A 17,740-nucleotide genomic window follows, 5' to 3' on the forward strand; every position below is an offset into this window, starting at 1 on the left:
TAAACATGAAAAAGTATGCGCTTGGAGTCCTGTCGATCTTTGGATCCACATATGTATGTGAGCAGGTGTTCTCCAACATGAACTTTATTAAAAACAAACATCGCGCACGCCTCACAGATGACAGCTTGCGATCCTGTGTAAAGATGAAGGTGACGTCATACAGCCCTGATGTGCAGACGCTGTGCGCTGAGGTCCAGGAGCAGAAATCCCATTAACCAAGTATGATAAATATTTTAATTGCCTATTATTTTATGTATATTCATATTTTTTCATTGTTCAGTGAAATAGTCCTTTTATTTTTCAGGCTGACAGCTGGCTGATGTTATTTTTGGTTTGCTGCTGGCGGCAAATTTAAGTTTGGCGTTTTTCATAAATACAAGAAGGACTCAAATAGACGTTGAGTATTTTACTTAAAAGTAACCTTCAACCCAACGTCTTTTTTTCGGAGTTCAAAATGTTTTTGTTGCATGCAGAAATGTAATTTCGTTTTCTCTGCAGGAGTTCATCAATTTCATAAATGCAACACATTATAGTTTGTTTATACATAGCATAAAGGCAAAAAAAACGTTGTATGCAGTGTTATTTCATTTTAAATGTCAAACGGGTTTTGCGGCTCCCAGTGTTTTCTTTTCTGTGGGAAACGGGTCCAAGTGGCTCTTTCAGTGGTAAAGGTTGCTGACCCCTGGGTTAGTCACACAAACTAACTGTTGCCTGACCCTCAAGTTTCAGATTTTATTTGACTATACACACTGAAAACATTTATGGCTTAAAAGGCCTGTACTTGGCCAGGCCATGCCATGTCAGTAAATAACAACACTTTACCAAGGTCAAGATGAGTAAAACAAAAACATTTCAGTATGATTTAATTATCTTTCCAGCCTGAAACATCAATAGCATCATACTTGTGGCCATGATCAGGTGAAGTATGGAAACACTTTGTACTCAGGCCTGGGTTGGGTATAGACTGGCTATGGTCAGGTTGGGTTGGGCTTCAGGTTTATAAATTAAACCTCTACAAACAGGTCAAGCAGTGAGCTATGAGCACAGACACTGTCATATTTATCAGCCTCTACCTAGGCTCCACAACAAAAGTACAGCAACAAATATTACCCTTCATTTACTTCAGAATCCATTTAATATACATCAGCTCAAATGCAAACAAGAAATGTCCCACTGGTTTGCATTGGAGCTGATTAATCACAACTTAGAAAATTCAATGAGGCATAGAACACCTTCTGTGGGGTGGAATTTAATTTTGTATTCTAAAACCTGCAATTCCATCCTGCTAATTTGCTTCATTTATCACCTAAATTCTCAAGTCCATGTGCAACATACAATACCAAAGTCCTATTTAGACATCACCTCTAAGCTCAGCAACCAACATTATAGCTTGGTCCAACACAAGTTCCAGTTTAGGTGCTTTTCCTAGATATCAAATGGTTCCCTCCTCCTCCAAAATCGTCAAGCACCACGCAACACTTCTGACTAAAAACTGATACATCACTCCAAAACCTTAATTATAAACATTTTGTCCGACATCAAAAAATGAAAGATCTCCTCGTAACTGGACAAAATCACTGGTCATCTACGTGGACTTTTGTAAGCTGTTTGACCATTTTACTGTAAAAATCTACTGGATCATGACGTTTCACATTAAACAAAACACCATATATGAGAAGCAGCAAAGGATAATAGTGTGCAAAATTTTAGTGACCAGGAGGGCTATCTATTAGTTCTCGAAGGCTTTGTTTTTGATATTTTAATACCAAGCACTTAAATGTATGAGTCAAAAATCAAGAGGTTTGCTAATAACAGCAAAACTAGCCATGGGAAATAAAGTTTTACCCAGAAAACAGACAGGTCAATTAAATAGGTACAAGCCTGGCAAACAGAATTTAATCTGGAATGCAATCATCTTGATGGTGAGGGAAAGTAAGAAGTAGTAAATAATTATAATACTAAGAAAGCAAAAGAAAAAAAATGCGTGCATCTACAGATCCTTAAAGATTGCAAAATAAAACAAAATGGTAAAAAAACAAATTACATAAAATGCTGAGAACAAAATAAAAAGCAAGTATTGGAATTACTTGGCAGATTAGGCACTATGTTTGGGAAAAACAAATGCATGGCATTTCTGATTTATAATGTTTTAAAGTTTTGATCAGGTGATTACAATACCACATGCAATCATTGGATTAAATGGACAGGGCACAAAGTAAAAGAGCAGAGATGTCATGCTAATTCTGACTTAAATAATAATTTGACCATAGCTAATTGCGTACAATTCTGGTCACCATGCAACAGAAACATTAAAATGGAAGTGCAGACTCGGCTAAAGAACACATGCCCTGGGCAAGAGAATTCTAGCTTCAACAGAGGACGACCAGGTTTGGTGTTCTTTGGAACAATCCTGAACATTGAATGAAGATTTAAATGAAATGTACAAAATTAGTTAAGGACTACACAAGCTGAACAGCAACAACCCATTTCCTTGAGGCAAGGGCAAAACAATTTCACTCAAAGAATACTCTGGATCTACAACAAACTTCTAAAGGAAATTAGCAGCAAGTTCTCTCATTGCATTTAAAGACCTTGAGCACTTGAAGAACCATTATATTCTAACTAATAGTTCAAGTGCTAGCCAAAATATCCTACCCGAAATTATTTGTATGGCAGGTTTGGCTATGACGTTTTATCTATGCTGTGAATTTCCCATAAAGTCTCATCCTCTACCTCACTTCAACATTCTTCACTACTTCTGACCACTGTCTTTGCATGGAAATGAAGAGTTATTCAGGTCTTCAGTACAGATTTTTCCATGTACTAATCTAAGTTTAATCTGTCAATTTGTTTATATAACTATAAAAATAATGATATAATACTTCAATAGAACCACCTGCAAATCTTTCCTTAAACTTCTTTACTCTTAAGAACAATAGTTTATTTCATCTCACTATGAAACAAAAGCATTGCATTCTCCAAAATCATTCTACTAAATCTCCCTCACATAAAGAAAATTATTTTTTTCTGGAAATGGACACATGCTCCCAGTAGGGACTAATTGGTGGTCCAAGGACAAACAAATCCATTATTTTTTAACTCTCACTTTGCAAAAAACATTTACAACTTTTCCTGCATTTCCAAATATTTTGTTAACCCTAAGTACTTCTAAACACTTTTTACATTTGCACAATTTTGTCACTCGTCTTTCATCCATAACTACATCTGCCATGCCTATTGTTTCCACAAATTTGTTGCATGGCATCACACAATGTCTCCAATGTCAAGCTCCAAGTCATCTGAACACCAATTATGCAGAATACAAGCTTGCAGTTCAGATGGGGGGAAAAAATCAGATGAAAAAGGTGTGAAAATAACCTATAGAGGAACACTACTGTACATGTCTCTTCAATCTAATAAACATTTAACCCCTCCTAAAGGATAATGCTACATCACATACAAATAAAGGATGAAACTTACTTTTATACAACACCTTTTGCAACCTAAAATTGCTCACATGGAAGTTACAACAAATTAATCTTAAAGGTGTCATGACAGGTGAAAACGGAAATACAGCAGCCATTTGTGCACACAAGATATTTCAACAATCTTCATGTGGCGAAAACTGTAGTCCATGACATTGGTCACAGGAACCAAATCACTTGCTGTCCAAAATGGTGCATTTACAAGGACAGGTGTATAAAAAGGGCCCATAGGATCATTGGGAACCCAAGCCATCACAACTACAATCTAATCCAGCTGCTACCATCCAGGAAGCGGTACCGCAGCATAAAAGCCAGGTCAAACAGGCTCTGGGACAGCTTCTTCCACCAGGCCAACAGACTGATGAACTCACGCTGACTTGAGTGTACTCTATATTATATTGACTGTTCTATTTATTATAAATTACTGTGCACATTGTACATTTAGATGAAGATGTAACGTAAAGATATTTATTCATGTATGTGAAGGATGTAAGAAATAAGTCAATTCAATCCAAAAAGTGGTGACGACATCAGCACAAATTTTCCTCAATGCTGCACAGGAATGTCAGCTGGAAATAAGTGCTCAACACTGACTACATTACACTTACAGATAACAGTTTGCTTCAGAGTCAATGTTCAAATATTAACTTCACTGTATTTTTCACCACACAGTTGCCTCTTGCATAAAAATTTTAACCTCCCCAGATCTTGAGCTTTCAGAATTACAATAAGAACTTCCCATTCATGCTTCAAAGCTTTATAGTGATTTTTTTTTTAAAAAGGACAAATATGTTTCCCCCAAGAAAAAAATTAATTAATATCCAAAATGGCATTGGTGACCTCTAGTGATATTTTGTGGGCAGTTCACAAAACTACTATATATAATTCTGAACTGTAATCACTGCAAAATGCAGCCTGTAGTTTCCCTTTAAGAAATATACTTTTGAACTGTCTAAATAAACTCGTGATTTTACCATCTCCTGAAGTATACAGCGAACTTGACTCTCAAGAATGCAGGCAAGGCCATTGCTTTCGCTGGACTCCATGCTGAGTCCTGAGATCAGGAAACAAAACTATGCTCAGCTCCGCTACTCTGCGCCGAATAAAACATTGAGCCAGGTGAAAGAGGCAAGGCCCAAGAGGGGAAAACGAACCAGTGTTCAACGTTGTCTAACTGCACTTAACTCATCTTTCCCTCTTCTCGCTACCATCATCAAGCACAAGATACAGGAGTCTTGGGTGCCATGCCCCTAAGTTCAGGAGTAGTTGTTACCTTGCAGTCTTCAGGACCAGCCTCACTCGCCTCAGTGCTGCACTGATTCCACAGCCTGTGGATTCACTTTCAGGGACTCTGCAGCTCATATTCTGTGTATTATTTGTTCATTTTTCTCCCCACTATTTGCACAGTAATTTGTGCTCTTTTGCAAATGGGTGTTTGGCAGTCTTTGTTGTGATCAGTTTTTGGTGGATTCTATTGTTTTCCTGTAAGAAGATGAATCTCAAAGCATGTATATGATATACATGCTTTTATAATAAATATGAACTACAAACTTTAATTTTGAGTTTCCAATATTTTCTCTCGTTTCTTCAGAGTATAAAGAAAGATGTATTACAGAAAATCCTACATTGGTCCAATTGAAGGGTCTCAACCTGAATGACAACTTTCCTTGGAATTTCACTGTCCATTTCCCTCCACAGATGCTGCCTGACCTGCTGACTTCCTCCTGCCACTATTTTGCCAGTTTTCAGCATCTGCAGTTTCTATCTCTCCAATACCAGATTGAATATTTGATGCTTAGCTTTATCCAATGCTTAGCAGGAAATCATTCCTGGGGTTTAACAGTATTAACTTTGTGACGTCACTCTCATATTTTAACAAAAGGCTACTGCTGTATGATAACTACAACATACTCAAGTTAATTGATGACACACTATCGTAGGGTGAATCAAAGGTGGTGATGAATCAGCATATAGGAGGGAAACTGAAAATCTGGCTGAGCTATGTCTTAACAACAACCTCTTACTCAATATCAACAAGACCAAGGAACTGATTATTGGCTTCAGCAGAAGGAAGCCAGAGGTCCAAGAGCCAGTCCACCCCTGATCCTCCAATGAGAAGAGGGTCAGCAATTTTAAATTCCTCAGTGTTAATATTTCAGAGAACCTATCCTGGGCCCAGCATACAAATCCAATTACAAAGAAACCACAGGAGCGCCTCTACTTCTTTCGAAGTTTGCAAAGATTCAGCATAACATCTAAAGCTTTGACAAACTTCTAGAGATGTGTAGTAGATAGCATGTTGACTGGCTGCATCACAGCCTGGTATGATAACACCAATGCCCCTTTACAGAAAATCCTATAAAAAGTGGTGGTACGGTCCAATCCACCACAGGTAAAGCCCTCCCCACCACTGAGCACATCTACACAAAAACACTGCAGGAAAGCAGCATCCATCATCAGGAACTCCTACCAGCCAGGTCATGCTCTCCTCTTGCTGCTGCAGTCAGTAAGGTGATACATGAACCTCCGGACTCACACCACCAGGTTCAGGAATAGTTATTACCCTCAACCATCAGTCTTTTGAACCAAAAGGGATAACTTCACTTGCCCCATCACTGAAATGTTCCCACAATCTATGGACTTTCAAAGAGTCTTCATTCTAAGTTCTCAATATTTATTGCTTATTTATTATTCTTTCTATTTGTATTTGCAGTTTGCTGCCTTTTTCAGACTGGTTGAACACTCAAGTTGATGTAGTCTTTCATTGAATCTATTATGGATTTATTGAGTCTGCCCGTAAGATGAATCTCAGGGTTGTACATGTACAGTACTTTGATACTAAACTTACTTTGAACAAAACAAAGGGAAAAACGAGTAAGGCTACCATCAAGTTCAAACAAGGCAAGGTGACTTCTAGCCGGGTGGAACTTAAAGTCATCCTCCAAAACACTCCAGACAAATAAAGCAAAATTTTAAGCTAAGTATCTTGTCTCACAAGATCCATCAGCAAAGAACAGGTGGGAGTCCTCAACAATGACTCCAGACCAGATGACATGTCATGGTATCAGGTTAAATACAGACAAGGAAAGCTTGTTCTGATCACCAAGTTTCACCTTCACCATCAAACGCTTCAAGGCCTGTCATCTTCTACCTCGACCTCTGACATCAGGCCAAGATAACTTCAAATGGCCAGCATAAGACACGCCTAAAAATGAAGTGCCAACCTGGTGAAGCTGAATGCAGCCAAAAACATCAGAACATTGCTCTGAGCTCTCAATTATCCACCACCTTTAACAAACAACAGATAATAGGAAGGGAAGGCTCCATGAACATCTCAGTATCAGACTTATTCTCACTGAGATACATTATGAAATTTAAAGTTCAAAGTAAACTTACTATCAAAGCACACATCACCATATTCAACCCAGATATTTATTTTCTTGCAGGCAAACACAGCAACTTGCAAAATAAAAAGTAGAATCAAAGACTGGACCCCATAGCATGGACAAACAGCCAATAAGCAAAAGACAAAACTTGCTGTTAGTGACAAAAATAATTAATAATACAAAAGAGGATCAGCGAGATAGGTTCATGGACCTTTCAAAAAACTGATGGCGGAGAAGCTGTTTCTGAAACATCTTCGTTCTCCTGTATCTCCACCCCAATGGAAGTCATGATAAGAGGGGATGTTCTTAAACAAGGCACGTCGCCTTCTTGAGGCACCATGTTTCGAAGATGTCCTTGATGATGGGGGGGATTTATGTCCACGATGGAGGTCAAAGTCAATTGGATTGAATTGACTTTATTTCTTACATCCTTCACATTCATGAGTAAAAATCTTTACGTTACGTCTCCATCTAAATGTGCAATGTGCAATCATAGTAATTTATAATAATTTATAATAAGTAGAACAGTCAATGCAATATAGAGTACACTCAAATCAGTGCAAGTTCATCAGTCTGATGACCTGGTGGAAGAAGCTGTCACGGAGCCTGTTGGTCCTGGCTTTTATGTTGCGGTACCGCTTCCCAGATGGTAGCAGCTGGAATAGATTGTGGTTGGGATGACTTGGGTCCCAATGATCCTACAGGCCTTTTTTACACACCTGTCCTCGTAAGTGTCCTGACTCATGGGAAGTTCACAACTACAGATGCACTGGGCTGTCCGCACCACTCTCTGCAGAGTCCTATGATTAAAGGAGGTACAGTTCCCGTACCAGGCAATGATGCAGCCAATCAGATGCTCTCGTTGTGCCCCTGTAGAAAGTTCTTAGGATTTGGGGGCCCATACCAAATTTACTCAACCATCTGAGGTGAAAGAGGCACAGTTGTGCCTTTTTCCACCACACAGCTGGTACATACAGACCATGTGAGATCCTCAGTGATGTTGGCGCCGAGGAACTTCAAGCTGTTCACCCTCTCAACTCCAGATCCACTGATGTCAATAGGGGTTAGCACATCTCCATTCCTCCTGTAAACCACAACCAGCTCCTTTGTTTTTCTGACAATGAGGTACAGGTTGTTTTCTTGACACCACTGTGTCAGACGGATGACTTCTTCCCTGTAGACCACCTCGTTATTGTTTGAGATAAGGCCAATCAATGTAGTGTTGTCAGCAAATTTAATTAGCAGATTAGAGCTGTGGGTGACGATACAGTCATGGGTGTACAGGGAGTAAAGGAGGTGACTCAGTACACAGCCCTGAGGGGCTCCTGTAAGATACATATACATCCCTACATATCACTGAGATTCACAAAAAAATACAATACAATGAAATAGAATGAAAACAAAAACAAATCATAGATATACAAACTGATAAGAGTTGGAGTGCTTAAAAGTGAGTCCAGATGTTGTGGAATCAGTTTACTGTTGAGTTGAGTGAAGTTATCCATGCTAGTTCAGGAGCCTGATAGTTGCAGAGTAATAATGACTCGTAAAACTGGTGGTGTGGAACCCAAGACTCCTGTACCTCTTCCCTGATAGAAGTAGAGAGAAGAGAGCATGCTTTGGATGACGAGGTTCCTTGATGACGGATTCTATTTTCATGTACCAACATTCTTTTTAAATGTGCTCAATGGTGGGGAGAGCTTTGCTTATGTCGCACTGGGCTGTATCCACCATCTTCTGTAGTGTTTTTCTGTTCCTGAGCACTGGTATTTCCATACCAGGTCATGGTGCAAACAGTTAGAATATTCTCCACTGTTCACATTTTAGATGACATGCTGAATCTATACAAAACTTCAATGGAAGTAGAGGTCTACCATACCTTTGTGATGGCAGTTACGTACAGGTCCAAGAACAGAACCTCTGATACCTCCAAAGATTTAAAATTACTGACCCTCAACTTCCAATCCCCAGAAGAGGACAGGTTCACAGAAGTGAACAAACTTGTTGTTGAAGTGAACAAAAGAGTATACAACCCTCTGCAGTCTCTTTCAATCCTGTGCATCAGTACTTCCATGCTAGGTGATGTTGAAACCAGAATGCTCCCCACCATACAGCTGTAGAAATTTACTAGTTTTTGATTAATTCTCATTTAGAATTAATCTCCTTTAGATCAACATTTTGGAGCACAGGACAATAAGGAGCCATCTTCGAGAAATGTTTAAAATTTGAGAGATAATTGAGGTGAATAGCAACAGACATTTCCCGGGGGGTCTCAAGGAGCAACTTTTTTCATGCAGGTGGCAAGTATATGGAAAGAGCTGCCTCAAGAAGTGGTGGAGGTGGGTACAATAATGTAAGTTAAGAAACACTTGCTTAAGTCCACAGAAGGATGGGAACTGGAGGGGTATGCGTTAAACGCAGGAAATTTGGTTGAGTTGGGTGGATACCAAGGATTGGCTGAGCTAAAGGGCCTGTATCTGTGCTGTACTGCTCGACAACCATGACTCTACTTGCCTCTTCATGTGTTAAGTGGCATAAGGATAACAAAACATGTCTACCATGTGCCAAATTTAATAAACAGCTTTATATCTATGTTTTAAAGCGAGCCACAATATTCAACATTCTTTTGCCTGAAATGATTTTACAAACTATGAGGGTTTAAAATACATCTTGCAGATCCCTTTTTTTGTAGCTATTACTCATTGTCAATATTTCCTGCATTTTGTAATTCACCCATGTATTTCGATAAAGTTCCTCTTGGTAATTAAGATGCATGGGATCCAGAGCAAATTGCAAGCTTTGCTTATTGGTTTGCTCAAAGACAGAAAGTAGAGGTGGAAGTCCGTTTTTCTGGCTAGAAATCCATCATCTGTGGTATTCTACAGTGAGCAGTACTAGAACTCATTTTGAGTTTTATATAACCTTGGATGAAAATGTACGTAGCTGGATTAGCAAATTTGCAGATGACACCAAGATTGACGTAAAGGTCTATCAAGGATACAGATCAGTTAAAAATATGGGCAGAGAAGTGGCAGATGGAATTTAATCTGGGCAAGTCAAAGGCGTTGCACTTCGGGATATAATGGTAGACCTCTCAAAACATTGAATATTGGGATCCAGGTGCACACTTTACCGTAAGCGGCTAAGCTATTTGATCTGATGGTGAAGAAATGTGTGAAATGCTTGCTTTCATTGTAAGGGTTTATGTATAGAGTAGAGAAATTATGCTGCAGCTATATAAAGCTTTAATCAGACCGCAGCTCTGATCACCCCCATTACGTGAAGTATGTGGAGACTGGAGTGGATGCAGAAGAGATTTACCAGCATGCTGCCTGGAAATGATCTATTAGGACAGGTTGGACAAACATGGTTGTTCTGACAGCATTGGAAGTAGAGAGAAGATGTGAAGTTTTTAAAATTATGAGAGGCATAGTTAGAATCATTTCCACGTCAAAAATTAAAGAACATGCTTTGGGGGGGGGGGAGGGAAGGGAAGTTAAAGATAACATAAGGGGCAGGTTTTAATGCAAAGATTAGTGGGTGCCCATAATAGGTTAAAAGGGGTATCGGAATGTTTGGTGGTATTGAGAGACTTTTAGATACACACATGTAAAATGAAGAAAACGGAAGATCTTATTCAACAGTACTATACCAAACCATACAGTAGATCTTATTCGAAAGTTTAAAGTACATTGATTTGGGAAGAATATATTGAAAATCAGTTAGACACAGAGCGAGAATAAACAGGTCTTTCTCAGGTTGCCAGAGTATTTCTAGGGGCACAGCTACAATTTGATTCCAACTATTCATAATCTATATTAATGACCAAAATCAAACAACATTCTCTTTACCTGCTCTCCCACACTCCACGGATTGATCCCCCTGTGTATTTCCTTGTGTATTCATCCTTCCCCACCAATCACCTCGTGGCACCTATCCCTACAAGAAGTGCTACACCTGCCCATTCACCTCCTCCTTCACCTCCATTCAGAGCCCCAGAAGTCCTTGAGTCAACAATTCATCTGCATTTGTAGGGGTTGTCCTCTGAATCTGGTGCTCCTGATGCAGCCTCCTCTACATTGATGAGACTGGACATAGATTGGGGGAAATTGCATTGTCAAGCACCTTTTTTCTTCTGCAAAAATCAGAATATCCCAGTGGCCAACCATTGTAATTCCAATCCCTATTCTCATTCGGACATGTCAGTCCATGGCCTCCTCTTCTGCCACAATGAGGCCACATCCAGATTGGAAGAGCAACATCTCACGTTCTACCTAAGTAGCCTCCAACATGATGGCATGAACATCAATTACTCCAACTTCCAGTAACTTTTTCCCACTTCACGGCTTCTATGTCACACTCTAAACTCTTACCTCTTCTCACATGCCCATCACCCTCTGGTGCCCACAAGGCTTCCCTTTCTCCCATGGTCCATTTGCCTCTCCTGTCAGATTCCTCCTTCTTCAGCCATCTACCACCTATCACGTTCCAGCTTCTTACTTCATCCCTCCCCACCCACTCACTTCACCTGTCAGCTTCCAGTTTATACTCTTCCTCCCCCCCTCCACCAACTTCTTATTCCAGCTTCTTCCACTTCATTTCCAGTCCCAATGAAGGGTCTCAGCCTGAAACATCGATAGCTTATTCATTTCCATAGCTGCTGCCTGACCTGCTGAGTTCCTCCAGCATTTTGTGTTTGTTGCTCTGGGATTCCAGCATCTGCAGAATCTCTTGCTTACAACAGGTATACAAGGGGAAACACCTGTTGTCACGGGGTTAGCTCGTTAATTAGTTTGTTAGTTTTGCTATGTATTCATCTCATGACGCAGTTTTGTTTTAAAGCGGAGTTTTACTTTCTATTTTAAGGTGGAAACATTATTGCCGGCAGTTTCCCCAATCGCTGCCAGTCTTTGTCTGTACACCATTGTTTTACCTCTGCAGTCTAGAATCGGAGAGTGAAGACCTTACCGAAGTACGGGAATCCAAAAGATTGAGTAAAGTTGGTGTAAAGCATAGATGTCAAACTCAAGGCCCACGGTGGAATTATCTTTGGCCCGCGAGATAATATCTAATTACTATTAAAGCTGGCCCCAGTAATCGAAGCACCTATGGCATATGATATGGCTAATGCTGAGTTTATTCAGGTACCAGGTTTTCAGGGTTTTTAGTGTTTATTCGGTTTCCCTGGTTTATTTCCTGAATATCATTAATGAATAATTTTTTTCTCTATTAGAGCTGGCCCGCTGGTATATTGCATGCACCACTAATACTACAAATCCCACAATGCACTGCCAGTGCATTGCTCGCGCTTGCCTTACGTCTACATTTGTGTTCGCTAATGCTTGATTTCAAACAGTTTATTAATGGAAAAGGTATGGCTCCCAAAACAAAGCCGAAATAGCATTGTTTCTTTCTCGTTGCCTACTTTCTTGTAATCTACGTCTGTTAGTTAATACCAATCATAAAAAGAATGCTTGCTAGGCAATCTGCTTCATAAAAAACGAAATTTGTAGAGTGAAACAATTTTAGATATAGCAGAGACTGAAACACATGAGAGAAGGTTGAAAAAATGAAGGCAACGAAAGCTGTGGGAGCACGTGCGCGTGCACAACTGATCCGGCCCGCATGAAGTCGCATTTTTCTCAATCCGGCCCGTGACCGAAAATGAGTTTGACACCCCTGGTGTAAAGGATCAAACTTTTTGAATCTTTGTTCAGGAATAGTGGCCTGCATCTGATTTAACCTCTGTAAGAAAAGGAAGGTTTGTGCAGTGTTCACCCTCCAACAAAAAGGTCAGTTCCTTTAAGCTGTTTTATTTCCCTCATCATGAATCCTTTGGACAAGGCATCTCTCAGCTGGATCAGCAGTAATGTCACGTTTTCGAAGAAATCAATTCTCAGTTAAGTCTCTCCTTACTGACTGTATAAATCACTTGGACTTTTGAATTTACCAGTTTAAGACTGTGTTCAAATTTACCACTTTAAGAACCATTCCAGGGTTTGGCTGTTTGTTAAATTGCCATATAGCAGTTAACTTCTGGTAAGTTAGTCATTTATTTACTTTTTATTTTTGTGGAGCAGAGTTTAATAAATGCTTATGTTTGTTTATACAAACTGAATCAATTCTATAGTCATTGTTGCCGACCACATAACATATCTTACTGACGTTGAGTGGCAGGTTGTTGCTGCGACACCACTCCACTACTTGGCATATCTCATTCCTGTATGTCCTCTTGTCACCACCTGAGATTCTACCAACAATGGCTGAATCATCAACAAATTTATAGATTGTATTTGAGCTATGCCTAGCCACACAGTCATGGGTTTAGAGAGAGTAGAGCAGTGGGCTCAGCACATACCCGCGGTGCACCAGTGTTGATCGTCAGCACAGAGAAGATATTATCACCAATTCGCACCACTTCCAGTTAGGAGGTCAAGGATCCAATTGCAGAGGGAGGTACAGAGGCCCAGGTTCTGCAACTTCTCAATCAGCATTGTGGAAATGATGGTACTGAATGCTGAGCTATAGTCAATGAACATCATCCTAACACAGGTGTTTGTGCTGACCAAATGGTCCAAAGCAGTGTAAACAGCCATTGAGATTACATCTGCTGTTGACATATTGCAGCAAAAAGCAAATTGCAATGCGTCCACGTCCTTGCTGAGGCAGGACCTGATAATCATCTTCACCACCTACTTTAGAATTTTCTGCTAACTTAGCAAGGCCTTGTACATTCTCATCCAAATTATTGATGTAAATGATAAACAGCAAAGGGCATGCAGTCCACAAAACCAACTTCCACCATCAACTTTTGCTTCCAATCAGCAAGTCAGTTTGGTGTACAATTAGTGAGCTCTCCCTGGAACCCATTTGATCTAACTTTCCATGACTGGCTACCACACAAAACCAAATCAAAGTCCATTGAGATGGTATTCACTGCCCCAACCTCACCTACCCTTTTGGTTATTTCTTCAAAACTCAAATCTTGTCCTTTTTCCACCACTTATGGGCCCTAAATATTCCTCCATAACTTAAGAAACAAACACAGATTGAACAACCAACCTTCAGAAACTTCTTCAGATCACAAGCTTCCTGTTGCTTATCACTTTAATCTTCCGTTCTAACCAACATGTGGGGCTTCCTACATTTCCAACAGAGCCACTATAATCGCAATGGAGTATACTTCATTTTCTAACCAGATCCATCTCAACCTTCAGGGCAATATTAAATTCAACTTTTTTAATCAGCTGGCTTTTTCTGTGTGCACCTCAGCTGCTGAAATACATCCCTAACATTGTTTATTTTCCTGCACAAATGTTGCCTAACTTGTTAAGAACTTCCAATAGACTCTTCTATCCACCATCCCCCTGCCCACCTTCCCATTTTAAGATCGGTCGGTGACAACACAGTCAAACATAGGTAGCAAACTGCAAAACAACTTGATCACTCCTGATGAAGGGTTTCGACCCGAAACGTCGTCACTACCTCAGCCTATACATGCTGTCCGGCCTGCTGAGTTCTACCAGCATTTTGTGTTTTTAACTTGATCTTCACTCGTTTTAAGAAGGAATTCTGACCAGGACACAAAACCAGGTGCCTTCAAAATTGGCAAATTACGTAAAGGAATAAAGAATACATACGAAATATAAAAACGTTCAGTTAAGTAAATATTTGCTGGGAAATCAAGTAATAAACCGACTGCTGACTGGGTGAGACGGGAGCAAAGGTGGAGGAACTTTGGCAAAACCCTTTACTTACCACTGCTACAAGAATAACTAAACCAAGCTCGGTTTAACATCACAAAAACAGCTGCTAGCGGAATGTAAACTCACCACCCTAAGTGTGTGTCATGGGAGAGGATCTGTCATTGAGCCAAACTGGCACAGACTTCACGAACATTACAGGAGCAAAGGTCCGCATTCACACAAACAAACTCCGCAAAGATTGTTGCACGAATGAAGCCAACAGCAACGCTTCAGCACCCAATGGTGGTAACGGGGCTGCCGGACGCACGGTGCCCACCGCAGCCCCGCGGCGCTCCTCTCCGCTCACACAGCACTCACCAGCCTTCCCGGGCCAGAGCCGGGCCCACGTCCGCCATCTTTACCAAGTCGCCTCTTGCATGAACGCAGCAAAGCCAGTGCACGGAACGTCGGCAGGCTGCCAGTCACAACGGGGCACCGAGAAGCAACGCGCGAACCTCATATTCAAAGGCAGAGAGCAGGAGGCCGAGCACGCAGGCCTCGGCCCTCTTACCACGTCCCCCCCCCTCACGTCACTACGCAGGAAAACGGCGCCGCACGTCACGGGCGTGATCATGATTGACGGCGAAATTACCCAATTGACGCAGGAGATTTGCACATGCTCAATTACCAGCTGCCCGTTTACAGAGGACAGGCATTGGAGTAAAGGATAGTTAGTGACATGCTATTGGGTGGCTTCCTTCAGGCAGGAAGGGGAGGGAGTAGAGACGACAGGAAGTGACAGAGGTGGTACAGGGTAATAGGAATGTCTGGAGGCAGGAGAATGGCAAGTTTCTCGGGAACAGAAGCGGCCGATTGATAATTGTACTGGCTATCGTTCAATGATGAAGGCAGTAGGCAGGATTGAAATAAAAGAAGGAATTGAAGGTTTAGATGAGTTTTGAATGTGGACCTGTTACTGATGTTAATCTAATTAGACTAACCAAGCATTAGGAAATATCGTGGGCGCAAAACCTTCGTAGTTAAAGAGCTATGGGAAAGGAAAGTAACACCAAGAAACTATATTGAATGGCATTGACTTTGGAGTGTAATCTCTGGAGTGCCATTAGATGTATCCACGCACCAAGTTAAAAATCATTTAGTTGGGGGAATGTTGTGGATGTTAAACGCTTAAAGGGGATTTGTGATGGAGTTAGAACAAACAGCTTAAATTTGGTGGGGGAAAAACGATGTCGGTTGGGATTAATTTAGGTTATGTCCTTCGAGTCTATGTGCACAATCCCTTCTGTTTTCAGTCCCAGAAGTTTGGTCATGTAGCAGCTGTGTATAAGGGTTAAAAAGTAATGTGTTAGATGTGGTGGTGAACATGATAATGGCATTTGTGGAGAAGGCAACAGGCTAAATTGTAGTAATTGTGGAGGAGAACATGGTTGTGCTTACACAGGCTGACCTATTTATAAGAAAGCTGTGGAAGTGCAATATGTTTGGATGGAAATGGATATATATATATATATATAAATATAAATGGAACCTATTAATATCCAGAATACAGATTAAAGATGATGTGTACTGTAAAGTGCATGATTGTATAACAAAGTATTCGCTGATTGTTGATAACTAAAGTTGGTCACTTTCATATCAGATGTGATCAATTGTATAGCGCAAAAAGCAGAGAAACATAGAGGTAAAAGACTTAATTCTACAAGTTATTAATGAAGGAGGAGTAAATAATGTTTAGGCTTTAAAGGAGGGTATTTAATGCTTCTTCTAATTTTACAGTGAAATGTGAGAAGCCTGTTAGCTAATGGTCAAGAATTTAAGAAATTTATTGTAAGATTTACTAAATAATCCTATTGATGTATGTGTACAGGGAACTTAGTTGAAATTGTGTCTGTTTTAAAATACAAGGTTGTGTTGATATAAGGCACAGTTGGAAAATGGGTAATGGAGGAGGAGTGGCCACCTTTGTCAAAAATGGATAGCAGATCTGGAGATTGGGGTTGTTTATGAGTCAATTGTGGTTGAAATTTTGGGGGAAAAACAGATAATTTTTATAACACTTGTGAAGGGTTAACACCTGATATATTGGAAGTGTGTGGTAATGGGGAAAAAAACGAGGTTATATGGTGGGATTTTAATGGACATTGTAGTATAGGGTTGTACTGACACATGAAATGGATGGTGATGGAAGATTTTCTGGAAAACAATACATTTGGTGTGCTTGGATGATGGTAGAAGAGCAAGGATAAATATATTTAACAACACTGCTTCTGATCACTTGGTTTTGGAGGATATTGAATTGAGTAATATAGTCAATTCAATAGAAAATGTCTCAATTTCCAAATCATTGGGAGATAATAAAAGGAGAGCTGTTCCTGGTTGATGTATGAATGTAGAAGAGCTGTGAAGGAGTGGAATAAAGCTTTTCTGAAAGTTAAGCAGTGTTTCTCCACTTCATTTTTCATACAGTATAAAAGAGCTCAAGTTATAGTGAGAAAAGTAGAGAGAAGGGCAAAGAAAATGTATTGGAAAAGTTATTGTGGTAGCATTGGGAAAGAGATCCAGGTTGGGGAAGTTTGGGGTTTGATACAGAAAATGGGAGGGAGTTAGAAAACTTGGTTTTGTATGGTGGTGAGGGAGGTAAATGACTGAAAAAAGCAGAATTACTAGCAAAAACGTACGTCAGTGAATATAGATCAGCCAATTTAAGTGAAGAAGAGAGGTCTTGCAGAGAAATAGTTTAAGCAAGCAATCCTCAGATTGTCAAGAGAAAATAACGTTCCAGTACCTGCTTGGATCTCAAATTTACATTGAATTTAAAAGGGCTAAAAGTTGCTGGTCAGACATCAGCTGGGAACCATGATACTTGCTAGGAACATGGAAAACCTACAGCATAATACAGACTCTTTGGTCCACAAAGCTGTGCTGAACATGTCCCTACCTTAGAAATTATCTAGGGTTACCCATAGCCCTCTGTTTTTCTAAGCTCCATGTACCTATCACAGGCAGCCCATTCCACACTCTAACCACTCTCTGCATAAAAAAACGTACCCCTGACATCTCCTCTGTACCTACTTCCAAGCACCTTAAAACTGTGTCCTCTCCTGCTAGTCATTTTAGTCCTAGGAATGAGCCTCTGGCTATCCACACAATCAATGTCTCTCAT

The 17,740-nt window shown here is 40.3% G+C and overlaps 1 protein-coding gene across 4 annotated transcripts in view; it reads right to left on the reverse strand.

Moving 5' to 3' along the window:
- Nucleotides 1-15,156, reverse strand: part of tdrd3 (tudor domain containing 3) — an 86,402-nt gene extending 71,246 nt beyond the window's left edge. For all 4 annotated transcript variants that reach the window (XR_009511228.1, XM_059964733.1, XM_059964735.1 and 1 more), the window contains exon 1: nt 14,935-15,156. Coding sequence is in view for 2 of the 4 variants with exons in the window: in XM_059964733.1 (XP_059820716.1) it covers nt 14,935-14,972 (38 nt within the window). In the remaining 2 variants the exon portion in view is untranslated. The remainder of the gene's footprint in view (nt 1-14,934) is intronic.
- Between the last annotated feature and the right edge of the window lie 2,584 nt (nt 15,157-17,740).

This window comes from Hypanus sabinus, chromosome 3 (assembly GCF_030144855.1).
Source record: "Hypanus sabinus isolate sHypSab1 chromosome 3, sHypSab1.hap1, whole genome shotgun sequence".
Taxonomy (NCBI): domain Eukaryota; kingdom Metazoa; phylum Chordata; class Chondrichthyes; order Myliobatiformes; family Dasyatidae; genus Hypanus; species Hypanus sabinus.